Source organism: Apiospora aurea (genome assembly GCF_038362705.1).
Source record: "Apiospora aurea strain CBS 24483 chromosome Unknown utg000007l_segment0_segment0, whole genome shotgun sequence".
NCBI classification, from domain to species: Eukaryota; Fungi; Ascomycota; class Sordariomycetes; order Amphisphaeriales; family Apiosporaceae; genus Apiospora; species Apiospora aurea.
The window spans coordinates 2,086,356-2,111,070 of record NW_027117394.1 but is presented as its reverse complement, the minus strand read 5'-3'; the positions used below and the strand labels follow the sequence as shown (position 1 = coordinate 2,111,070).

Sequence of the window (24,715 nt, the reverse complement as noted above, 5' to 3'; positions counted from 1 at the left end):
GACGTTTGCCGGGTGTTGCGGATGCTACACGATGGCGAACGGATTCCGAACGAGGATAAGCGGATACCACTTGACCACGGCCGAGCCCCGAACGAAATTAAGCGCGGCTGGCGCGACGACGACCGAGTTCCGAGCGAAAAGTGCCGGGTTTACGCTGGTAGGAAGCTTGCGGCAACTGAGGCTACAGACGCGACAAAGAGAGTGTGATGACGAGAGGGACACCCGGTGCGGTCTGGAGTCTGGATGCGGGAGGGCTGTGAGGGTTGGTTGGTAATGGAGGTTTGGAAGGAAAGGAAAAAGAGGTTGAGTCCTGGGAGGGAAAGGGAGCTTTATATACAGATCCAGGGATGGGGAAAGCCAGTCCCTGACCTTGAATGCAGGAAGGCGCTGCTGTGTGACTCCTATTGAAGTTGTCGGTATTCAATGCTGAGAGTGAATATATGGGCAGATAGGCCCTCTAATGATGGGATCCTTGCCCACTCTGATATAGGCGAAGTGAATGCATGTGCTTTTTGTGGAAGGGGTTCAGGGGCATGACCAAACCTGATTGCACAAGACGCAAATGCCTTCACTAGACCACACTGATTGCGTACTAGTTACAAGAATTATCTTGAGGATTGTAACCATTTTGACGAATATGAGCCATACCAAATAATTTTCACATGTAGCATATGAAGTTTCGACTTGGTAATCATGCTTGCGGTGAATGCATATTGCACTTGGTGTTTGACTCTGTCACGATATGGACAGCTCGAAGACAAAGGAAGTCGATTTACGTCTGACATGCAGAGTGTCACAAGGCATCAAGAGATACTTAATCAATATGGGGAAATGTTGTGTCCAGCAATGACACGTGGCTGTCTGTCCTCGAGAGCGTATGGGTATGAAACGCTTGCAATCGCTGCACTCACCCAAAACTTCAGCGGCAGCGCTTTCGTATTTGTGACCTACGGTAGGAGCACGGGTTGTTAGGAAGCACAATAGTTTCAGATGTTATGGGCTTTCCAGATCGAGCCAGCTATTTAGGGGTAGCAGGCATGATGTCAAGGAGCAACAAATCCCAACAGGGCTGCAGCAAGTACCAGCATTTATGCTGCTCTAAACTGGATACTTCGAGGTTCTCTGCTATCTTTGTATATATGCAATAGTCCAACTATAGAATAGCAGAATAAGCTTGCCAAACTCTGACAATGTCATCCCAACGCCACGTCGGAACAGTACATGAATCGTACAATGCACAAAATCGCTAATTAAGCGATAGTGTAAGTCGATTACTCCTCTATCCCCTCCTCTCCCACCCCCGGGCAGCATCAGTCAGTTGCAAAAACTCCCCTATCGTCTTGACAGACCTGATGATCCTGGCCCTCCGCTCCCACCGGGTCCTGCCTTCTTCCTAAGACTGGCCGAGCTTCCCCACTGACCCGCCGACTTCCGCAACCGATTGCCCAGGCTGATTCTAGCAGCGCTAAGCGTCGGCTGGCTGTCGACGTTCAGCAACGGCTTGCCCTGGCCGTCCGCCGCCGGGAGCTGCGACCCGCTTTCGACACTCTCCCAGTCATTCTTGTCGATGGAATTCGCCCGTCTGTGGCGACCTCCTTCCCCTGAGGCAGTGGCTGTAGCGGCATTGTTGTCTAAATCCTCGGAAGGTTTACGGAGCTTGCCTTGGCGTAGCGCGCCCACCATGGCAGCCCATCGCTCAACCTGACCGTTGCAAGCTTCTTCGGCACAGTTGCACTCGTCGCCAGCAGGGCACTCCGTCTCGCCCATAGAATGCCACTCTGCCAGGCAAGCTTCGTGGAGGGCACAGCCACAGCCGAGACAAGGCACGTACTGAGCATCCAATGGACCAAGACAATACACGCAGAAAAGCCGTGTTTGCATGCGCTTGCAGCGCTCACAGGTGCCCACTGCGCCACCTGGTGCTGCTACTCCATAGGTGGAACCTATGGGGTCTAGTTGCGTCTCATGGATTCGACAGTATCCAACGACATCAAGACCGCGTCCGGAAGATAATACTCCTTGTAGATGCTCCTTCTTTGCCAGCACGATAGGCGAGGCAGTTCCTTGATGCACCAGGGTAGTATGACTCGTGCTATCGGGACTGTGGTAGGCGCTTCGGAAGCTTTCCTGCCCAAAACTATCAAAGTGCGACGTGGAGGGATCTTCTTTCAACACATTGAACTTCATAATCTCAAGCCGTGCCAATGGGTGGTTCCACATGTGCAGCATCTCTGCATATGCATATCGGTATGTAGAATATGCCGTCTCTCGACTTGGTTCTAGTAGCGGTGTTGTCATCCATCCGTCGTCATCGAATATTGACTGATCCTCTATCTCAACAGAGATGCTATTGATCACAGAAAGTTGTATTTCATCCTTCCGTTGCTCATCATCGGAGTACGAGTTTCGAGCTGTTGATGTAGGTTCAGATGTTGGCCCAAGGATCATTGATCCACCCCAGGTCACATTGGGGGGTGAGGTTGGCTAGGATTGCCTCGCCTGGGCTCGGCCGCTTCTTGGTAGGAGGAGAGGACGATACCAGATTTGTAAAGGGCCGTGGAAAACTAGCAGCGAATCCCGTGCTCAAAGCAGTATTGCCGCGTCGGAATAGCCGGGGGTCTGGCGAAGTTGAGAGGCTTTGAGTGACGTCGGCATCTGACATGCTATCGCGAGGTGTAGTTTTCGGTGGTGGTGGTGTGCCCCCAGACGGATAGGAGTTTGACCCCGGGTCGCCTAGCCAATAGCCTTCCTCAGACCCATAAGAGCCAGGGATGTGAACCGGCGTGTGTACTGTTCCAGGAGTTGACACGGCCGAGTTGACGTGGCTTTTGTAGTTGGAACTGGTATGCCACAGCGACGCATCGGTGGGGAAATAGTCCAGCGAGAACGACGGTGCTTTCATCCCAAGAGGTGTCTCAGGCTGCGTCATGTGAGATTCTGCGTATGCGACGCCATCTTTGGTAGAGGCTTCGCTGAAGACGCAAGAGAGCATTGCCAACATTTGCACGTCAGCTGCTTGCTCAAAATAATCGAACAAGTCAGCGATAAACCCCTTAGCGAGTGGGTGCAAGCCCCATTTTACTTTGCCTGCTAAGTGATTTTCCGGATTGCCTGGTATTGTTTTGCCGTCCTTTACGTGGTTGATGATATTCTTTGCCACGACAAGGACTGAGCTATTCCGTGGCGTCTGTTCAAGCAACTCGAGTGGGATGTCCCTTCGAAGCAGCAACGCAGCGTATCTCCAAACCTGCACGAGGTCATATCGACCATACTTGAGAGCCACATCTGCATTGTGCTCACAGACCTCGGGCCCGTCGCCAAAGATGCAATACTCTTGCGCTAGTTCTTGTTTCGATGGCAGGAGGTCCGACATGTCGTGAAGTGATACGACATTCTTGGGTTTTGTGGAGCGGCGCCTGCTCGTGCCAGTCCCGGTCCCGGTGTCTACCCCTGTCCCTCCACCACTGGAGCGCATTGAGTAGCTACCACTGAATGTCTTCCTGAGGCGTCTTCCAGGCGTGTACCACATGCTAACCTTGTGCATATATGTTTCCTCCGAGTCGCTCGAGCTTGATGAGTCGTCGGCTTCCTCGGAGTCGGAATGGTCCCCAGCCATCGAAGATTCATCCAACAAATGCCTCTGCCGTGGAGGCGGCGTTTCCTGCTGTAATCTTCCGAACCCTGCGAACGTCGGCTCACCCTTGGGACGTTCCTTAAACGTGTCGGTGGGGGTAAACAGCAAAGCTTTGGCCTTTTCTTCTTTTGAAGGGAAGAAACAGACAAGTCTCCCGTCATTGGACCATCGTCCGCCGCAAAGCCGGGGTATAGGGGGCAGCGTCGGTCGATTGATGGGTGCAAGTGTTGCATCAAGCTCTACGCTCGCGGTCAGCTCCTGGGACATACTCGCTGACCCCCAGCGGGTATCTCGTCCGCTTCATCTTCGCTTGAGCTTTCATCTGCGAGAGGATCAAGCTCGTCATCAAAGTCTCTAACGTTCTTGAAGAAGTTGGTGCTGCTCGAGAGATCAGTTTCGCCGAGAAGATAGGTGAAAGCAACCTCCAAGCAGTTTTGTTTCTTCTTCGCAAAGCGATAGGCAACCTGGTTCACCTCTTGATCGATTTTCTTGTACGTTTGCTCTGACATTAGAGCGGACTTCTCGATCAAGAACTTGGGTGCCCTGCTCTTGGGGTAGCTACTTGGCACATCGACTCTGACTTTGATGTAGATGGTTTCACCATCCGCACCCCAGGGGCCCTTCAACGAAGCATCAAGAATCAGGCCTGTCAAGTCTATCTTGTCCCACTGCACATTTGGCAACTGCTGGCTGATTCTGACAATCTCCTCTTGCAAAGGTTCTGGCTCTTCCCAATGTCCATGGAAACCAGAACCAAACATGGCAGAATCCTTTGATTCCTTCCTTTGAGGCACTTCCCTTGTCGAGCTCTTCTTTCTACTCATAGTAATCCCCTTCATCCAGCCGAGTTGATCAAGGCTCCGGTTGGCTGCCTTTCCCACGGATGTTTTTGCCTTCATCGAAGGGCCTCTCCACGATGGCAGAGATCCGGATCGAGACTGTTGTTGAGTTTGCATTCCCATAGTCAATGCGCTCCGCCTGTACTGCGCTCCGCCGCTACCGGGACGTGGATCACTCATGGTCGCCGACCTTCTCTCGCGCCTCGCATTATCATCAACGGATCGGAATGTCTTGTAAGTGGCTCCTTTTCGGGTGAGGATGAGCTTTTGACCGCGGCTCCTCCTTTGACGTGGCCGACACTTTCGAGTATGCCGGGGTCAACTCTGTTCAGATGTAGCTCGTTATCTTCGCCCCACGACACAAGCTGGAATTCACGATTATCGATGCCATCATCCGTGATGTTCCCTCGACCTCTCCACAAGAATTCTTTCGCCTTTTGACTCCCATGCCCGGCAAAAATAGTCACAGGGTCGGCATGGTGGTCGCGCGGCTCGTCTTCACCCCTGCGGGTGTTGTACAGATATAGATTCCCTGGATCGCTCTGTGGCATAGCTAGCAAACCCGAGCCGAAAGGGGTGTGCCGTGCCCTCCACACAGGAAAATCCGTCCGGATGATTCGCTCAGGTTCATCCGACACGCCATAGTCCCAAAACTTGATAGACCTGTCCAATGAACATGTGACTAGGGCAGTAGACCGGGTACGGTTCCAGTCGAGGCCGTAGATCTTGGAAGTATGCGCGTTTATTGACTTCAGAGGCTCAGAGGGCTTCCTCTCATCCCAGATATGAAGCCACCGATCATGGGACGAAGCCAGGACGAACGGGTCCTGGCGATTGTATTTAACCTGCGTGGCACCAGCGAACCAATCACAGTATGTTTGGACAGGCTGCCGCGGCCTCCGCAGATCCCAACCGTGAACATAGCCATCTACAGCACATGTCGCAAGTATATCTGGATGATGGGCAGAGAAGTTAATGTCGGTGATGGCTCTGCTGTGGCCTCGAAGAGAGTGCTCAATAGCACCATTGGCAGACGCTTCCCTCAAGTTGAGGTTCCAAATCAAACATCGGTGGTTTGCTGTTGATGCGACCCAGTAGTCACGGGCTGCAAGGGCGACCATTGGACATCTACCACTAGCCAGGGCAGACCATGACTGCTCAACCTGCGAGGTCCACTGTAAGGAGAGTCCAAATCGATGATGGCAAGACCTTCCGGTCTATTCGAATAAGAATGTCAGCTACCTATATATATATATATATGAAAACAGCAGATCAAGGCGTGCATGCACTTACGAGGCAAGTGCAATATCGCGACCCGAGGGGGATATGGTGGCCGAGCCTACCAGGCCCTCCACACGAATCGTCACATCGGCATCAAAGGTCTCGCTGTCAGCTGCGGATTTGATCGTCTTGCCCTTTTTCGAAGGGTCCAGAAGCGACGGCATAGCGAGCGCTGCTTAACAGGCCCTTCCCTTAGAGCTTAGCTGGCCTTGCATCAGGCTGGCAAGGCTGTAGGTATATCGACGTCGAAGGTGGTGTAACTTTCAACTTCGACTCATGATTGGCGCGTGTTTTGCTCATAGGGACCCTCTCAAGTTCTGCATGACTTAGGATAGAAGGCGTGTAGCATCCATCATCATGCAAGATCCATATGATGATGCCAGAATGGTCAACAGATTCTGGTGTGTGTTCTGCAATTGCGCTGATTATTCATTTGATGAAGTTGTTACTAGCTGATGATGATTGACATTGATGAATGAGCGTCTCTCTCTCTTCATGTCCAAGCTCCCCGAGATCCACCATTGCACACGTGTGCATAAGTACTACCAAGATATTGCATATCTGGTTATGCACTTCCAGCTGCGATCCTAGTCAGGCCCGCCACCCAAGCGAGGGGCAACCTTGAGTGAGTAATGAATCTCTTATCGTCAAGTGCCTCTTCCATAACTATTGGGTAGGTAGGCTGATGTGTACTGCACATGCTTGATAACCCAGTGTTCGATCGCCGTGTTAGGTAGGCAGAGAATTCAGACCTCGCTTCATACAATTTTCTGGTAGCGGCCGACTATTGGAACAGACTGCATGTGAATAGAGGTACTTGGAGGACCTCGGACTTTGACTCTTATCAAGTACATTACTTGCTGCCTTCTGTTCAGCGGCCTGTGATGCCTGTTGCATAAAAGACTCCCCACCAACCAAGCTTCACCTCCAGCCCCAGCCCACTTCCAGACGCCCGCCAACAATCAGAAGCAGAGCCGCCTCTCTCTTTGACCCCACGATCCCGGTTCCCGGCCCTAGCCAATCCAGCTTCTTAGACACCTTCTTTGCTTCTAACCCATAAGCTCGGCGATCGTAGGAGAGTCATACTCAACTTTCCTTTCCAGTCAAACCTGTTCCCACTCATTACCATTCCTGCCCCCAGAAGCCGTCTGCAAAATGGCGCTCCCCAAGCGCATTGTGAAGGAGACGGAGCGCCTGATGTCGGAGCCGTAAGTCGCACACGATCTTCTCACCTCGAACGACCTCGCTTTCCTTTCATTTTTCACGACCAGCCTGTGAAAGAAGATAATTAACTAACAATCATACCTTTGTCAACAGTGTGCCCGGCATTAGTGCTGTACCGCACGAGGACAACCTGCGATACTTCGACGTCGAGATCCACGGACCGTCAGGATCGCCATACGAGGGTGAGCCTCCTGATAACCTTCGCCCCCGTGCTGCGAACTATATGCATACTCCTTTTCGTCGCCGGCAAGCAAGTGCATATATTTAACTGACCGTAACCGGCTAGGCGGTGTCTTCAAGCTCGAACTGTTCTTGACGGACGATTACCCTATGGTCCCCCCGAAGATCCGCTTCCTCACCAAGATCTACCACCCCAACGTCGATAAGCTGGGTCGCATCTGCCTTGATGTTCTCAAGAGTAAGTCGTTGCGTGCGCACCTTGATGAAGAGAGTCGTATCACACTGTATATTGACATTCCTTGTTTCCACCAGACAACTGGTCGCCCGCCCTACAGATCCGAACCATTCTTCTCTCGATCCAAGCCCTCCTGGGTGCCCCCAACCCGGACGACCCCCTGGCCGCCGATGTCGCCAAGGACTGGAAGGAGGACGAGAACCGCGCGATTGCGACAGCCAAGGAGTGGACCAGCAAATACGCCGTGCCTGAGAGCAAGTAGACGGCGGGACGGACGAGCATTGCATTCATTCACTACCCACTTGTCAAACAAGACGGAAAGAAAGAAAGCAAAGAACTAGAAGCATGTTATGAAGAAACGAGATCAGTATACCGGGCCACCCTTCAGCAAGCACTGCGCCCTAGGACAGCATTCCTCGAGCGCAGCAGCAGCAGACATAACACCATCTATTACCTGATGGCATAGAGGTTAGGTTACGAAAGACGAGCAGCAACGCGGAACACACCCTGGAACCTTTATTTTGGAACGAATTGAAACGAAATGACAGGCTTGGCCGGAAGACGGGCGTGAGTTGGGTTCTTCTTTATCTTGGTGCGGCGGATGCGCAGGCGTTTACAACTAGACAATGGGTCATGTACGTCTCCTCTTCAGGTTTCCAGACAACCTAGCTCGATATGTCACGGCAGTTGTGCTTGCCGCTGTGCACTATATAGCAGAGGCGCAGCTAAAGTAGCACAGCATCTCTTTGAAATATGTGCTCGTAGGTAATTCGACATGCTCTTCTCATCAAAATCCCACTTGATGTTTGTGGAACAATGCGGAGCCCGCTTCCTCTAAGAGAACCCAGCCAGCATATGTAAAGCCCCAACTACGGTATAGATACACATCTACGTCTCGCCGAAGACAAAGACCCCCCTTGCCTTTCCTGAACCCCTGAAGTGTTCCCTGCACAGCATCGCGCAGCGTGGCCTCCTCGGTATCCCAAGACCAGTCGATGCCGACGACGGGTGTGTCCCGGAACTTCCCCTCGCGGATGAGGCCGAGGATCTCGTTGACCGTCTGCTTCTTGCCCGCGGCGTCCCCGTCCGCCCACCGGCTCAGCCAGAACCCGACGAACCGGATATCCTTGAAGATCAACAGGCCCGTCGGCAGGGCGACCGGCTGCCGTGACATGCCGCCGTACGTGACCATAGTCCCGCCCACTCCCAGCGTCTTGGCCATGGCCTGCGCCGACTTGCCGCCGACGCAGTTCATGCCCAACCTGATGGAGTCGCCGCCGCTGCCGCCCAGCCACTGCTTCAGCTGGTCCTTGAACTCGCGGCTCTGGAACTCTTCGTCCGTCACGACGTGTGTCGCGCCCAGCTCCTTGAGCTCCGTCTTGAGCTGCTCGGTCGCCTCGGGCGTGTCGCGTACCCGCACCACGTTGATGCTGCGGTATCCCCAGAGCTTCGCGAGCTGGATCGCCGCCCGGCCCACGCCGCTGTTGGCGCCGTTCTGGACGAACCAGTCGCCCTCGCGCAGGGCGGGCTGGGCGTAGTCCCGCAGCATGCGGTAGGCCGAGCAGGGGTTCACGGCCACGGTGCCGGCCTGGGTGGGCGTGAGCCCCTCCTTGTCCACAGGCAGAACTCCATCAATGGGCGCCACGGCGTGCGTGCGCCAGGTGCCGAACCCGGTTTTCGCGGGGATGACCCAGTCGCCCTTCTTCAGGTTGCCCGCGGCAGACAACACCTCGAAGACGCCCTCGTTGCCGGGGATCACCGACGGCTCCGTTGTGCCGATCAGGGGCGAGAAGCTCGGTTTCACGCCGTATGTGCCTTGGATCGTGTTTACATCGGCTGGGTTGATCGGGGCGGCGAGGGCGCGGAGGAGGACCGAGGAGGAGGGGAGACTCGGGGAGATGGAGTGCGTGTGTAACCTAGAAGAAGCAAAAATCCTATTAGCAAGCAAGCCACCGAATACAAAGCTGGTTCTTCCAGGGTTTAGTGCTTACTTGAGTACATCACTGGGCTCTCCGAATTTGGTGAAGACCAGTGACTTGGCCTGGGTATAGCTGTACGGTCCTGACTTATGCCGCACTTGACCCAGCGTGGTGGTTGCCGCCAGGTTCGATGTCGAGGGCCGAGCTAGGCATCTCGGAAGGGCTGCGACGGTTCGCGCCGCCTGCGGCCGCATTGTCACCATTCTCGAATTTAGTGGTGCTTATGGTCTCTTTGATATCGTAGGTAGTCAATTCGCTTCCAAGCACACGCAATTGGAATATAGAGTGTGTAGTCGTGAAGTCTTTAGCTGTTTTGGTGGTTGCTGTTGAAGAGCTGGACCGCTGCCCATGGACGACGGGAGCTTTTGGAGAGAGCTCTTTCGGCTGTAGGGGCTCGGCAATGACGTTACTCTTTCCTAACCGTCCAACCGTGCTATCCCCCCACTGCCCGCAAACACCCCAAAGCGCTTGCCCATTGGCTCGACTCTCCATTGGAAGATGTATGAACCACTTACTAAGCTTACGAGTATAGCAACATGAATGGTCAATAGCAATTACTGGCCAGCGAATTACACCATAATCCAGCCGATGCCAGTTCGCCTACGGGACATATATCAAAGTGTCGTTTCACGACAAAGACAGGTGTATCTACAAACGCTAGATTGCACTGGACCTCTCTTTCTCTACAGTGTCATTGCAGGTGCAATGACGGCATCGGCATACACTGGCGCCACCGGCCCGGCGCGAATGCGACAAGCTCCAGATGCCAAAGTCAAAAGCGCCTCACTTTAATACACTTGGTAACTGTTCCATGTCCCGGCTGCGCTTTGGGTTCTGAAACGTTCAAGACAATGATGTAAGAGCAGGTGCCATGTTCATGATTAGATAAATTTGACAAGTCAAATGCTTCCCTCGCACTTGAGGAATGTGGCCCGGACTTACACTGTTCAACCAGGCATCCTCTCCAGACCAGTAATGAGTATAGATTAATAATAACATTTGCCCTGTCGCTCTCATGGCCCATGGACACGTAGCATTGGGCGCCGACGATCCAGGCTCAACCAGCAGAATCTTCCTCCTCCTACCCCTCCTCCAGGCCCCGAGACAAAGCTGGGAAAAAGTCCATATCCAAGAAGGGAGGTTTGCATATGGCACCCACCCCTCCCCCATTCGCAACCGGGTGCGGGCCGTATGTCCATGGTAGATGATAAACAACGAGTGGTACATGATCCGTAAGTGAGCGGCCGCCTTCTTCAAGATGGTATTGTGGTACAGCATATGCAAAATAACGAAGGGGAATAATAGTTCAACCAATAAAACGACCAACCAAAGGAAAATGACGCTGTATGTCAATGAATGAGCTCGCTCCGAGCCGGGTATCTCTCATCTGCACTTCCTAGGTTCCAATTGAACCTCACGCCAACCGCCTCCTCCCGTAAGCACGCACAGAGATGTTCTCGGCTTGAAACAATATGCCGTTCTTACGCCAGCCGAGATCCTAGACGACTTCGGGGCAATGTGTTTGCGCCAGCTCGGCAAATAAAACAGTGTCCTCCCGAGCAAACTATTTGATCTCACTGAAGAGGTCATCGCCCATAGAGGTATCAATCTTCGTCTGCAATGCGCTCAACTCGGGTATCTTGGGCGGGGGCGGACCTGACGGCTTCTGCGGCGCCACATCAAAGAGCGGCGGTGCGGGTGGTTGTAGAGTATGTTGTTCGACTACGGAATTGTTGTTGGATCGTAGACGCCTGAACCAACCGCTGCTCCTCTTCGATTTCCTCTCTTCCGCCACAACACTGGCCGTGCGACTGGGCGGCCTCGACTGGTCGCCGGCGATTGACGCATGGTCGTCATAAACGTTGTGCAACAAGTTCTTGCTGAGCAGGCGCCTGAGGCTGCCCCGCGACGACAGGGTAGGGGACGCAGGAACGTCATCCGCCGGGCGCTTCACACCGCCGGTTATTGTCGTCGTGTGGACGGCTTCTGGAGGCGGCGAAATATTCGTTTTGACGACAGGGCCATTCGCGGCCCCTTTAGGCTCCTCCTTCTTCTCACCACCGACATCTACTGGTGTAGGGGTCTTGGGCGGCGTCGGAACCTCCTGCACTGGGGACGGAATAGGCGGTGGGATGTTGGTACCGTCCGTCAGAGACCCAAAATGGAAATCCAATGCCGGCAATTGAAAGCGCTTGGTGCCTACCGGCTTTGCGGTAGTTGTGGAGGCGGACATGGCGGGCGATTGGTAGTGGATAGACCACAAGATGTATGCTTGGGTTCAGAGGTGACGAGTTCAAGTCGCCGTACTGTGGTGGAATGGCAGATATCTATGTACTGCAATCGATGACTGATGATGTATTGGGCCAAAACCAGTCAAGGGACCACAGAACAATCTTGCCACTAGAAAGAGATATTCCTGAGGGGCGCACGTCGAAGCGAGCCACCCGGTACGGTCCGTGGCGGTTTTTTTTGGTTTTTTTTCTTTTTGGGCGTCGAACGTTGTCAGTTCACAAGGGCCTCTTTTCAACGGCGCGTTCAGCAGGGGGAGGGGCAGCGACACAGAACTAGTAGATGGGCTCAACGCAAATTGACGATATTGTTGCACAGAAGAAGAAACAATCACACACGCGAGCCCTCAAGGAACACAGAAAGTGAGCGACGAAGGCAGCCGGAAGGGTCTGAGCGACAACCTAAGAGAATGAAAGGGTGGCGCGCGGGCTTCGATGTTGTCTTCTCCCAATACGATTTGGAGTGGAGAGGAGAGGGACGACAAGACGAGCGGTGCAGTGCTGAAAAGGAGCGAGAAGAGCCAGGGGTAAGGATGCTCGGAACTACCATTGGTGGCTGAGGTACCATGGTCTGCATTGGTAGCAGGTAGCAGGTAGCAGGTAGCAGGTAGCAGGTATTGGCATCATCCATCGTGGGCTGCTTTGCTGCAAGTCGTGGGGGGTTAGTATGTCGCCTTGGACAGATGATACATAGTTTCCCATATAGATACCTGGTGCACACGTAATAAAGGGACCCCTGTTTGTTGTGTAATTTGGACCAAATCAGGCCCTTCGGTTTTGTTTGTATACCACAGATTGCCGACCTATATCCAATGCGAGGGCTGATGGTGATGCGCCAGCGTACCGGAGTTGAAGGCGTTCGTCAGGATGGAAACAATCGAACCGTACAAGTACCTACCTTGGCCGGAGGGAGAAGTACCTACCTACTTTTTCCCATCTCTGTCGATTATTAATTCCGTGTCGAAATAAATTGAATTCGGTTCTGGTTGACTGCGCATTTCTCCCCTTTTTTTGCCAAGGCCTCTGTGGTTGCAATAGGCAAGGCGTGGAGAGCTAGAGAGCCAGCAAGCGGAAAGTGGAGAGTTGGAGACTGGAGACTGGAGAAGGCGGAAAGGCTGGCGTCTGACAGAAAAACCCAATTGGGAAAGAAGGCTAAGATCATTGATTCATTTGGCAGAAGGTACCAGCACCTGCAACCTGCGCCCCTACGCCAGCAGCCCGTTCCAGGCGTTCGATATTGTCTCTGATCAACTGAACCACGGGAGTTTCGTGCTGGTCGAGCACAAGAAAAAGCAAGGGCAGTCAGTCAGCGCACACTGCATTTGCATTGCATATGTGGTTCTTGTCTCTCTCGACACGGCCACCAGGTGGGTGAATGACAGACCACGACTTCCAGATTGTCGAACCTGGGCCAAAGAATGCATTGGTCGTTACATAATGTCAGATTGGGTTTGACGTTACGAGCCGATTGTCTTGATGCTGTTGAAAGCCCTGGAGTACAGTAAGTAGCCCGAAAGCCCGTCAAGGTGGGAGGTGGAAGAGCGCGCGACATCGTACCCGCCTGATCTCCGGCCCTAAATCATCAGATGACAGCAGCAGGCCTTAACCTTGCTGTTTGCAAGCGGCAATTACGGGTCCTCTACATCTCTACCTGATTTGTGGAAAGCCGTTTATCATCCCGCTGTTGGGGTACATTGATGTATGGAAACAAAACTTCCACCCTCTATTTGCAACCAAGACGGTGGGTGAGACTCAGTCAATGTTTCGTTTGTTAGGTATGTCTTGCAGATGCCCACCTTAGATTTGGAGCCCCTTCTGTCAATACGCTACGACTGAAGGATAGACCATTCCATGGCCATTGCTGCCCTATATTTTTAGACAGCCGGCGGCTGAGCAAATAGGGATTGCCTGCTATTTATCCACACCCCAGACCCCTGGAGTCGTCGAATGCCGTATCTACCGACTTCAGATATCATTGATAATGGCATATTGACAGAGGGTGTCATCACGATGGCGGATCATATATCTGACCATGTATCTTGCAGATGATCGTGCAGCAGAGGTAGCATGGATCACCACTGCAGTTTGCCATTTCTCTGTCTGTCACGACCTGGCTCGCCCCATTGCTTGCCTGCTTCCAGTTTGCCTGCACTGGAGTCCGTTCCATCGCTTTCTCATGTACGACATGCGAAAAATTGTCAACTACCACCCAAGCGAAGCGAATCGGCTCTGATCCGCCAGCCGTGGCGCCTTCTGCCAAACCTGCCATCGAGAAAAAGGACGCTATATCTCTCCGTGCAGGCTTCAACCTTGCATAGCTCAATTATCCTTCAAGCTAGGTTGGCGCTGACTTACTCAAGTACGGGCCCAAGCACGAAATGCCGTGCAAGCCTCCCGTGTCCTTCTCTTTTTTTGTTGATAACCTAGTGGTAGTACCTACTTGTGTGTGCGATATATCCAGATTCGGCCAGCAGGCCTGGGTTTAGAATGAAACCATCAGGTTTAGGTCCGCTACTATATCTGTAGTAATAAATTGCATCCCGGTGGTTATCTGCCCTAGCGTCAAGAGCAACGGCAACCTCAGGGAACTGCATAATAATACTGAGATGATTGCGGGATTATTACAGGTGATATTATAGCAATTCGAAGTAACTATAACGTCGGCCATTAGTCCGATGCCTCCTTTTATCAATTTCCAATGATGGGTTCATGTTGCAATGCTGTCACATTATGATGCATATTTAGATACGGATTATTTCCGGCCAGTAATGACTCGACGCTTCCCGGATGTGTCCCGCCACCCCCGGGCTACTCGTGGCCACACTGGGATCAGCCCTTAACGGCGTCACTGGTGGCATCCCGTCAGAGGCCAGAAGATCAATGAGAGTATAAGAACGTAAACCAAAATCATCTATTCAAACTAAACAATACAATTCTATCCAAACTAGAAACCATACTCTAATTTCACAAAAGCACAACTCCAATACATCACCACCCAACACTCAAACTCCAATACAACTGCCCAAACAGTCAGTTCTGCCCTAGGGGATTTTCAACTAGAAGGTGCTGTTCGGCCCACAAAGAAAACATGATCGTAAGAAGCGCGAAGACTCCCAACTACATAACCGTGAATCCGGCCAAGGGGCTGCAACTCCCGACTCTCAATACTAACAAAAGATCATTTAAGGACCAACCTCTCATTCCTGTTTCAACCCCTTCTCCTTGATCTTCTGCTCCAGGACGTCTATTTTCGAGATCTTCTTGATGACGCCGTCCAGGGTGCCGACAGGCAGCAGCGACGCCAGCCGCACCTCGGTTGCGTGCCGGCCTCGCCACACCCAGTGTGCCGGGTTTGGGCGGCTGAGGTCCTTGACAACCGAGTCAGCCCACACACTCGACTCAGTGCCGTTGGCAGCCGTATCCTCGCCGGCCATGGCCGTCTCGACGGCCTCCTTGGCCACGTTGTACAGCGAGCCCGGCGGCAGCGTTGCGGTGGGCGCGTTGTCGAAAAAGGTTGACTTGACGCCGCCGGTCAGCATGTTGATCACCCGGATCCCAAACGGCGCGAGCTCGAGCCGGAGCCCCTCGGTGAAGCTGGCGGCCGCGGCCTTGGACGCGTTGTACACGCCCTGGAACGGGACGGACCCGGCCGTTTGCGACGCGGCCGACGTGTGGTTCACGAGCATGCCGCCCGTCGGAGATTGGGACTTCATCAGGAGCGGCATGTAGGCCCGCGTCACCGCGAGCATGGAGAAGACGTTGAGATCGAACAGGTTCCGCGCCTTGTCGAGGTCGATGTCCAGCAGCGGCAGGGAGTAGGCGGCGCCCGCATTGTTCACGAGGGCGTCCAGCGAGCCGCCCGTCAGCTTCTCTACGGCGGCGACGCTCGCTGTGATGGACTCCTGAGAGGAGATGTCCAGCTGCACCGTGGTGATGCCGGCATCGGTCGCCTGCTTCAATTTTGCGGGATTGCGGGCAGATGCGAACACACGCCACTTGCCGGTTTTGTGAAAGGCGAGAGCGAGCGCTGCGCCCAAGCTGTGATCGGAGCAGCCCGTGATAAGGACTGTTCGTTGAGGCGCCATTGCCGGTAGCGAGATGAACAGGTCGGTGGTGAGGTAGTTGTTGCTGGTTATTTGGTCACCGCGTTCTTCACTCTTTAGGCGGAGGCGGAACTTTTTAAAAGGAAGTTTGCATATTGCGACTGTCTCGGGGTGTTTCTCGGGATATGCAGCTTACGGCTGAGGCTAAGCCAGCCAGACACGTCGATTCGGGAGTGACTGTTGCCCCGCAGGAGCAGAGAAGTGCCCGAGGAGGGAGCATTGCCTAGCGACGGGAACTAAATCAGGAATGCAGATGTAAGTGCAGGGGCTCCTTCCTTCCGCTCCTGCTTACGTGCTTACGCATGGTGGCTACAGCAGTGTCGGCCAGTAGATGTGATTGGCTCATCCTTTGGCACGCTGCAGCGATCAGGTTGATCGAACATGACTGCCACACGAACGGGGACATTTTGCTTTTGTACAAGGGACCGGGCTAAATAACTGCCCGCCTCCGGGCCAACAGACAGCCCGATTGGAGGTAAAATAAGCTCGTTCCCGGGTGTCTTGGGCAAAATGCCACACCTCGCCGTCCCGGGGCAAACTTCGAGATGGGAGGAGTCTGCGGCTGAGTCCAAGTCCCTGCGGTCCTTGGCATAATGGTTCCTTCATCTGACCGATTCTAAGGCTGAGTGAGGCCTTCACGAAGGGTTCTAGGAGGAAAAATGATACTGCAGTGACAAAGAATAGATTCCTACATGTACGTGGCTAATCAAGTTTGTGAATATCTCAGTCTCCGTGCTGGAGATACCAATGTGGTCTAGCCAATTTTTGCAAATAACATCAATTGCACGCTATCTACCTGAAAAGTACAGGTCGCTAAGAAACTTTGACTAGACGTTTAGCTACATGCAGCTTCCTGGACTAAGTATCCCAAGCTCGACACAAATGCGTTTCAAATTCTATGCCCGTCTTCATGTGACTTGAGCCTTGCAACTCATCCGTGTATCCAGCACTACGTTACAATATTGTTTACGCTGCCCAGCTTGCAACCAGAGTCGTTTCCACAAACTCGGAAAGGTTTACCAGAGCCTTTTGAGGACTGACAATATCCAGGAAAGGTATGTCCACCTTGAAAGTGTTCCAGAACCAGGTCCGGAACTCGGCCGCCAGCATACTGTCCACCCCGAACGAGGGCAGCGGCTTACGCTCGTCGACCTGGTCCATCGGCATGAGAATGAGGTTGCTGAAACGTCTCTTGGCGAGGCGCAAGATGGCCTCCTGCAGTGACGCCGCAGCCACCTCCGCGCCGAACATGGCGAGCGCATTGTTCGGCACTTCCTTGACCCACGCGGCGGCGGCCGCAAGCTGGCTCGCATCGGCGCCGCCGTCGCCCGACTCGTTCGCGTCCTGTTCGGCCAGGAGCGACGCCGCCAGCAGCGAGGTGCGGGCGTCCTCCATGATGCCGTTGTTGACGTCAAAGCCTTTATCCATGAGCTTGCGGATGCCGAGCGGCTCCAGGCCCGTCAAGATATGCGCCAGGTTCAACGTCGGGGTCTGGGAGCCGCGGTGCGCCGCGAAATCGAAGTCGCCGCCCGGACCAGCGAGGCCAAGATCGAACACCTGCAGGAACTCCTCCTCGTTCAGCGGCTGGATGCCCTTCCGGAGGAGCAGCGCCTCGATCTCCGGGTTCTCGTGCAGGTAACCGACCTCGGAGATCATGCCCAGCCCGAGCGCCACGGCCGGCTTGTTATGAGACCGCCGCCACTGCGCGAACGCATCCAGAAAGCCGTTGGCGGCGCAGTAGTTGCTCTCTGTCGCGGTCCCGCAGCTGCCCGAGAGCGAAGACGTCATGGCGAAGAAATCGAGGGCGTCGTCGTGGCCCTCGAGAGCGTAGTGCAGGTTCCACGTCCCGCTCCATTTTGGCTGGATACCGGTGTGCCAGGCGTCGTTGGTCATGGTGGTGAACAGCGCCTCCTTGAGACCCATGGCCGCCTGCACTACGCCGCCGATGGGACCAAGGGCGGTGCATGCCGCCACGGCGTTCCTCACGTGCTCGGCGTTGGCTACGTCGCCCCGGACGACGGTCACGGTGGCGCCCGCGCTCTGAAGCCGGGATACCAACTGCTGCGCGCTGGGCTTGTCGCAGCCAGATCTGCCCAAAAAGACGAACTTGCGGGCGCCTCTGGCCACCATCCACCGACTCAGACTACGACCCAGGCCACCGAGGCAACCTACCAGAAGGTATGTCTTGTTCGCATCGAATATCGTCTTGTATTTTGCGGATACGACCTGCCCATCGTTAGCCACCCTATCTAGAGTACCGAAAGGAGACGGTGTTTAGGGTTGGTGAAACTTACTGGAACTCGACTTTTAGGGTTCTCCATGGAAACCACCACTTTCCCCACTCGATCTTTGTTGTTGAAGTAACGATACGCTTGCGCGATGTCGGAAACATCAAAAGTCGCAATCGGCGGCGCCTTAACTTTGCCTGCTCGGTATAGCTCCAGGGACTCAGCAATGAGCCTAAGCCAAGGTTAGCAGACGGACAACTCGAGTCACAGAACCGGAAACGCAAGTCTGTACATACCCATAGAAGATGTTGCGGTAGTAAGGATCCTCGGCATAGAAGAACTCGGACAGATCGAATGCCGTAAACGTACTGTTCTTCAGGAAAGCGTGCATATCGAGCTTGCCGGCGTTGATCAGCTCACGCTTCCCGATCTCCACGAAACGGCCAAAGGACGCGATGCAGCCCCAGCTCGCGTGCATCAGGTCGCCGACTAGCGAGTTGACGACCACGTCGACGCCGCGGCCGCCTGTCGCGGCACGAACGCCCTCGACGAACGACGCGTCGCGCGAATTGAAGATGTGCGCCGCGGGCACGCCCATCTCGCGCACGAGGTACTCGCGCTTAGCGGCGGACCCAGCCGTCGTGTAGACAGTGGCGCCCATGTGCTGCGCCATGGCGATAGCGGCGAGACCGAAGGCCCCTGCACCGGCGTGGATCAGCACCGACTCGCCGGCGCGCAGGCTGGCGCGGTCGCGGAGCGCGAATAGCGCGGTGCTATAGACGGTCAAGAGCGTCGGCAGCACCGTAAACTCCTCGTCCGGCAGCATCTTGTGGCACGACGCGGCGGGGACCCTCTCCGTCGTGCCGAAGTGGTTCGGCGCCAGGCCCGCGACCCGGTCTCCGGGGCGCAAGTGCGTGATATCGGGCCCTACGGCCGAGATGACACCACTGAAGTCCAGGGCCATCGTCGCGCCGCGCGTTTCCACGCGCCCGCTCATTGCGTAGATGTCCTTGGCGTTCAGGCTGACGGCGCGCAGGTCGACGTCTACGTAGCCTGGCGGGCAGGCCGACGGGGGCTCTGAAATCTGCTGGAAGTGGATCGTGTCCGTCATACCGACCTGGCCGATTGCGATCTTTGCCGGCGCCACCTCCTCGAGCGTGGCCGTCGCTATAGAGTCGGACTGCTGCTGTGGCTCCTCTAGCCTCTCACGGAACAGCGCGTTCAGGGCCAAGTCAGGCACGAAGCGACTGACGTTGAGTAGGGGACCGCGCTGTATAAACTCGGTGTCATCGGTTGCATAATGGGCCCCCAGCACCCTCGTTAAGTTCTCGCACGTCGTCGCCATGATCTCGGGGTCGCCAGTGTTGGCCGCCCCTATATCGAGGACGGCGAACCGCAACGACGGCTGCTCCAACATGAGAGCGCGCGAGAGACCGCTCGATAATGTTAAGTCCGGGTTCGGTGCCTCCATCATGTCGGCTCCTGTTAGCCACACGATGCGTGTCACCACATCGGTTATCAAGCGCAGATAGTTCATGTCGTCTGCGCTCATGGTGGCAAGGAACTCGCCCTCGATCTCCAAAAGGGATATGCAGACCGTCTCCCCGGTGACCTTGGCGCTGTTTATCCCATCTAATGTAGTGGTACTGATTGTACAACCCGCCTTCTTGCCCAAATAACTGCCGATAGCAGTCACGAGGGCATCGATCTTGGATGAAGACTTGTTGGGTTTCTATCGGGACGATTAGTGAACCGCGATTGGGAACCCTGCACCAGTGCAGTGGTATACAAATAAGGGGGCAAATTGTCTTACCAAGATGAGTACTTCCTTGCCCTCCAACCCTGTCATCTTCTGGCCGGGTACTGCTAATAGAGTCTCGTGCGGGAGCCTCAGGAGAACGAAACCAGCAGCCTCGAGACTCGAAACAGCTTCGTCAGTAGTACGTGTGATAATAACAGACCGGTCCGACGTGAATGATTCAAGTTCCTTCGCCGATTGGGCCCAGAAACTCTTCGCAGTAGAGTACTATATGCCCGTCATCATGTTAGCAGTTTTGAACAGGTCATGAGGAACTGGTTTTGATGCTCACGCTTTTAATTAGAACCACATCAAAAGGTTCCGAACTCTCCGACTGAATGCACAACTTGTTCTCCTCGTCAAGGTCACCCTTAATCCAGGATCGACAGCGGGGAAAAGCAGTGTCCTTGTCCAGTAGGGACAAGCACTGCTTGGCCGCACACTCGCATCCCGAGCCGAGTTCCAAAACACGCATTCGCGGGAACTTGTGGCTGATCAAATCCAGCATGGCTCCGAACACGAGCAAGCTCTCGTTGTCCTTCATATCGGCGGCTTGCTGCGCAGAGAAGGCACCAACGTAGTCGCGAAGCGCGCCCTCGGCGCCCGGGTGCACGCGCAAGATATCGGGTCGCCAGAGGATGCGCAAACACGGATGACGCTCGAGATAGATGCTGCTGAGCGCTTGCACGGGCGCTTTGCCTGTGTATAGCGACATGCGCAGGTCTTTGAGGTCGATGGCCGGCGTGCCGTCGGGCAGGCGCAGAGTGCAGTCGACTTTGCGGCTCGAAAGCCCCGTCCGCTCCATCCGCGTGTGCACCCGGCACTCCTTCTCGGCGCCAACGCTCGACGGGCCGCCCGGGGGCACCTGGATGCGGCACTCGCTTATGAAGATGGGGACGTAGGCACGCAGCGTGCTCAGGTTGCCCGCCGTGCCGCCCATGATGGCCGCTTGGATGCAGGCGTCGATGGTGATGGGGTGGGCCGCGTAGTAGACGTCCTTGGCATTCACCGAGGGTGGCTGCAGATGGGTGGTCGCGATCGCCTCCGTGCTCGTCCTGTTGCCATCGGTATGCAGGCTGGTCAGGGACTGGAAGTAGGGACCGAAGTTCAGTCCTTCCTCACGCGACTTGTCGTACCAGCGGCCCATAGACCAGGCCTCGTAGCCCTCTCCAGATACCAGGGTGCTGCCCCGCTTCGCCTCGGCCCCTGGCTCCGCCGTCATCCGGATGGAGCCGGCGCAGTGCAGCGTCGTCTGGCCTGACGCCCAGGAGGAGACGGTGAATTCGTACCAGTCGGACGACGCGTCGGCGGTGGAGATCTTTTGCTGGCACAGGGTCGTGTGCAGTTCGGTGTGCTCGAATTCGGGGTCTGACTCGTCGCGCACGAGGAAGGGGGCTGAGATGTTGATCGACTTGCCCTCGAAGCCCATGGACTCGCCGGCGACGAGCCTTGGTTTGAGGCCGAGGGTCTGTGAGAGCGCCTCGATGGCCATGGCGACGTAGGCCGCCCCCGGAAGGACCACCTGCGACTCGAGCTTGTGGTCGCGCAGCCACGGCATCTCCGAGAGCCGCAGGATGTTGCGCCAGCTCCAGTCGATGCCGTTGCTGGCCGCCGTGCGCGTGCCCAGGAGCTCGTGCCGGAGGTGCGCCCGGTTACGGATGTCGACGCTGGCGCGGGGCTCGTGCCACGGCAGAGGGCGTGTGTAGTCGAAGGGGTAGGGCGGCAAGTCTTGCAGCATCTCGCGCGTCTGCGGGATGTTGTTGTTCACGGCCTGCCAGTCCAGGCGGTGGCCGTGGCGGAAGAGCTCGCCGGCCAGTTTCTTGAGGCAGAGACTGGCATCCTCCTTTCGGACGATTGTGGGGGAGTAAGGGGCCGAGGTTTGGTCGCGCTTGATGCTGGTCCGGATCTGCTGGACGGGACCTTTCAGGGCGGAATGCGGTCCTATTTCTACAAGGTAGTACTTGTCGTCGCCGGCTAACAGACCTGCCAAGGCCGAACTGAATTGGACTGGCTGTTCGAGATTTCGCCTGAAGTAACTAGCCATGTCGGTGGTCTCATCCACGGTGCCAACACTTTCGGGGGTGTGGCCGACGGTGGAACACATCTTGGCTTGCAACGGCTCACTTGTATCCTTGGCGATGCTCAGGTGCGGCGCAACAAGCTCTTCGTACAAGTCACCAATGGCAACCATCATGTGCGAATGATACGCGCGCCCTCCAGTCTCAAGCAGACGGGCAAATTTCTGTTGGGATTGCAGCTCTGCTTGGAGGATTCCAATGGCCTCTCTGGTGCCGCTGAGTGTGACACTCTCCGGCGCGTTCACACAAGCTACGCATACCCCATCAAGGGACTTCTCTTCGATCATAGTCCGGGCTGCCTCAGGGGTAACCCCGGCTGCCATCATAGCGCCTCGCTCTTGTAGTTGCTCGACTGCAAAGCCGCGGAAGTAGGCAGCTAGAATAGCTTGGGAGGCGCTCAGGAGACCGGCACCGTACGAGGCAGCAATCTCGCCTGACGAGTGCCCAATTACTGCAGATGGTCGGATGCCCCAGCTACGCAGGAGGTCAACCAGAGCAATCTGGACCGCGGTACATAGTGGCTGGCTCCGTGTGACGTCGTTTACCTTGCTCGTCGCAGGAGGGTCAAGGATGGCTTGTTCTAGCGTCCAAGTCGGGGCATATTGTGCGGGCAGCGACTGCAGAGTGCCGTCGAGCTTGCGAATACTGGTGAGGAATAGTTCGTTATTCTGGATTAGCTCCTTGGCCATGCCGGCGTACTGTGCTCCTTGGCCAGTGAAGATAAAGGCAAATGGCAGTGGCTGTTCGCCTTGTGCGGACTGGTCCGGCGCCGCCGCCTCAAGTGTTGTGGGTTTCGAGTCAGCCTTGACTAGGAGGAAGTCCCGAAGCCGCAGTCTCGACTCCCGCTGAGCCAAAGTGAAGGCCAGGCTAGATAGTTCATCGGGGCCGGATTGCGCAACGAGTCCAGAAACCTGCTGGCGCCTCATCTCCAGCGAGTGGGGCGAGGCGGCGGAGAAAGGGAGGACAAAGACTTCGTCCGTCAACGGTCTATCGTTTCTTTTTCCATTCACCAGCGCAGACCCGTTCAAAAGGGGCAGGTCGTTCAAGTAGCTGCTGACAGATTCGAGAATAACATGTCCGTTGGCGCCGCCATACCCGAACGAGTTGACACTGGCCCGCCGAAGCGATCTCGGCCACGACTCTGGCTCATTCAACACCTTCATGTTGCGGGACTCTAATTTTACTGCAGGAAATGCGTCAGAGAAAGACCAACGAGGCTTTATTCGATGAGATAGGTATGCGGCTATCTTACGTTTTTTGTTGAGCTGTTTCACCCCATAGGTCGGTGGGATCATGCCATGTTCGAATGCCAAAGTGACCTTCATCAGCGAAGTAAGGCCGCTTGCAGCTTCGCTGTGGCCTAGGTTTGTTTTGACCTAGGTAGGCATGTACTATGTTAGTCGAACTGGGACTTGGGATCAAATGGTAAAGGTGAAACGAACCGATCCGATCATGAGAGGCACACCCTCGCGAGCGGTAAAGCAGCTTGCCAAGGCGTCTACCTCGATAGGATCACCCACCGCTGTGCCCGTACCATGGCACTCGATGTAGTCCGTATCGGCAAACTGAAGTCCGGCGTTCTGGTACGCCTTCCGGACAACACTTTCCTGCAGTGCAGCACTGGGAAGTGTGATGCCGGGGGTCCGTCCATTACTACAAGGTAAATTGTATTAGCCCCCCCCTTTCCAACACTAATGTAACCACGGAGAAGGGCCACTGTAGGACAGGATGACGAACGCATTGATGGCAGTGCCGCGAATAACGGATCGAATCTTGTTTCCGCTCTCTGCTGCCGAGGAGAATCGTTTGATGTAGATGGCATTCACACCTTCACCACGAGCATACCCATCGGCAGACGCGTCAAAGGTGTGGCAAGTCGAAGTGGGAGAGAGGAAGCCTCCTTTGGCAGTTCCTAGATGCTGCTCGGGGAGATGATGAGATTGGCGCCTGCCACAATGGCCCCGTCACAATCTCCATTCTTGATGGCCGTGACGGCTTGGTGGAGAGCGTAGATGGTAGAGGAGCAGGCGGTATCGAGCGTCAAGCTAATTGGCAGGCGAGTCATTCTATCAGCCGGACTGTGCCTCGAATGGATGAAGTAAGTGGATGTTGCAGAAATGCTTACCTCGGCCCTTGGAGGTTGAATACATGGCTGATACGGTTGGCCATGATGGACGTGCCGCCACCTGTTGCCGCATACCGGTGCAGGTAGTCTGGATCACGCGACTGGATGGACTGATAGTCCACGGTGAAGTTACCAACATAGACAGCCGTGTTGGTGCCGGAGATTTCTTCCATGGATACGCCTGCGTCCTGGAAGCATTGGAAGACCACCTCCAGGAGCTTTCGCTGTTGGGGGTCCATGTACGCGGCCTCGAGGTTGTTGATCCCGAAGAAGGCGTTGTCAAACTGCCGCACATCTGTCTTGAGAAAGTAGCCGCCGTCCACGTTCATGGCCCCGGCTCGGTTGTTATCCTTGTGGTAGAAGCCGCCGATGTCGAAACGTTCCTCTGGAATGGGGCCTTGTGCAGACTTCTTCTGATACAGGAAGTCCCACAGGTCCGACGTGGACTCGATACCGCCCGGTAGGAGACAGGCTGGACACCGAGTAAGCATGCGGATGTTAGCTGTATTCCTCATCTGGCTGAAAGGGGGGGCACCAAGGAGACATACCCATTCCAGAGATGCAGACTGCATCATCGTCAATCACGGTGGAAATAGATGGCTTGTCACTCTTTGGGGACCATTCGAGGGGCTTGGTCTCTGAGATGACGACCCCGGTCTTCTCGTTGACGGCCAACAATGGGCCTGGGATGTCGGCTACAACTGGCTCACAAGTAGTGGTCAT

At 55.1% G+C, this 24,715-nt stretch overlaps 6 protein-coding genes across 6 annotated transcripts; 1 reads left to right on the top strand and 5 right to left on the bottom strand.

The window, feature by feature from the left end:
• Positions 1-1,332: 1,332 nt before the first annotated feature.
• PG986_010911 (uncharacterized protein) lies at positions 1,333-5,918 on the bottom strand (the record flags this gene model as incomplete). The annotated part of the gene is made up of 5 exons (XM_066847133.1): positions 1,333-2,411; positions 2,467-3,873; positions 3,912-4,572; positions 4,746-5,601; positions 5,767-5,918. 5 exons carry the CDS (start codon positions 5,916-5,918, stop codon positions 1,333-1,335), a joined length of 4,155 nt encoding a protein of 1,384 aa, XP_066696624.1.
• A 991-nt stretch (positions 5,919-6,909) lies between these two features.
• Positions 6,910-7,655, top strand: PG986_010910 (uncharacterized protein; the record flags this gene model as incomplete). The annotated part of the gene is made up of 4 exons (XM_066847132.1): positions 6,910-6,962; positions 7,072-7,160; positions 7,265-7,396; positions 7,471-7,655. 4 exons carry the CDS (start codon positions 6,910-6,912, stop codon positions 7,653-7,655), a joined length of 459 nt encoding a protein of 152 aa, XP_066696623.1.
• Positions 7,656-8,180: 525 nt separating this feature from the next.
• On the bottom strand, positions 8,181-9,566 carry PG986_010909 (uncharacterized protein; the record flags this gene model as incomplete). The annotated part of the gene is made up of 2 exons (XM_066847131.1): positions 8,181-9,309; positions 9,385-9,566. 2 exons carry the CDS (start codon positions 9,564-9,566, stop codon positions 8,181-8,183), a joined length of 1,311 nt encoding a protein of 436 aa, XP_066696622.1.
• A 1,370-nt stretch (positions 9,567-10,936) lies between these two features.
• On the bottom strand, positions 10,937-11,605 carry PG986_010908 (uncharacterized protein; the record flags this gene model as incomplete). Its single annotated transcript, XM_066847130.1, has 1 exon — positions 10,937-11,605. The coding sequence occupies one exon, from the start codon at positions 11,603-11,605 to the stop codon at positions 10,937-10,939; it is 669 nt and encodes a 222-aa protein (XP_066696621.1).
• Positions 11,606-14,857: 3,252 nt separating this feature from the next.
• On the bottom strand, positions 14,858-15,745 carry PG986_010907 (dehydrogenase; the record flags this gene model as incomplete). The annotated part of the gene is made up of 1 exon (XM_066847129.1): positions 14,858-15,745. One exon carries the CDS (start codon positions 15,743-15,745, stop codon positions 14,858-14,860), a length of 888 nt encoding a protein of 295 aa, XP_066696620.1.
• A 984-nt stretch (positions 15,746-16,729) lies between these two features.
• PG986_010906 (putative polyketide synthase) lies at positions 16,730-24,715 on the bottom strand (the record flags this gene model as incomplete). Its single annotated transcript, XM_066847128.1, has 10 exons — positions 16,730-17,989; positions 18,058-18,223; positions 18,288-19,723; positions 19,805-20,017; positions 20,100-23,243; positions 23,310-23,520; positions 23,572-23,786; positions 23,822-23,912; positions 23,993-24,464; positions 24,541-24,715. 10 exons carry the CDS (start codon positions 24,713-24,715, stop codon positions 16,730-16,732), a joined length of 7,383 nt encoding a protein of 2,460 aa, XP_066696619.1.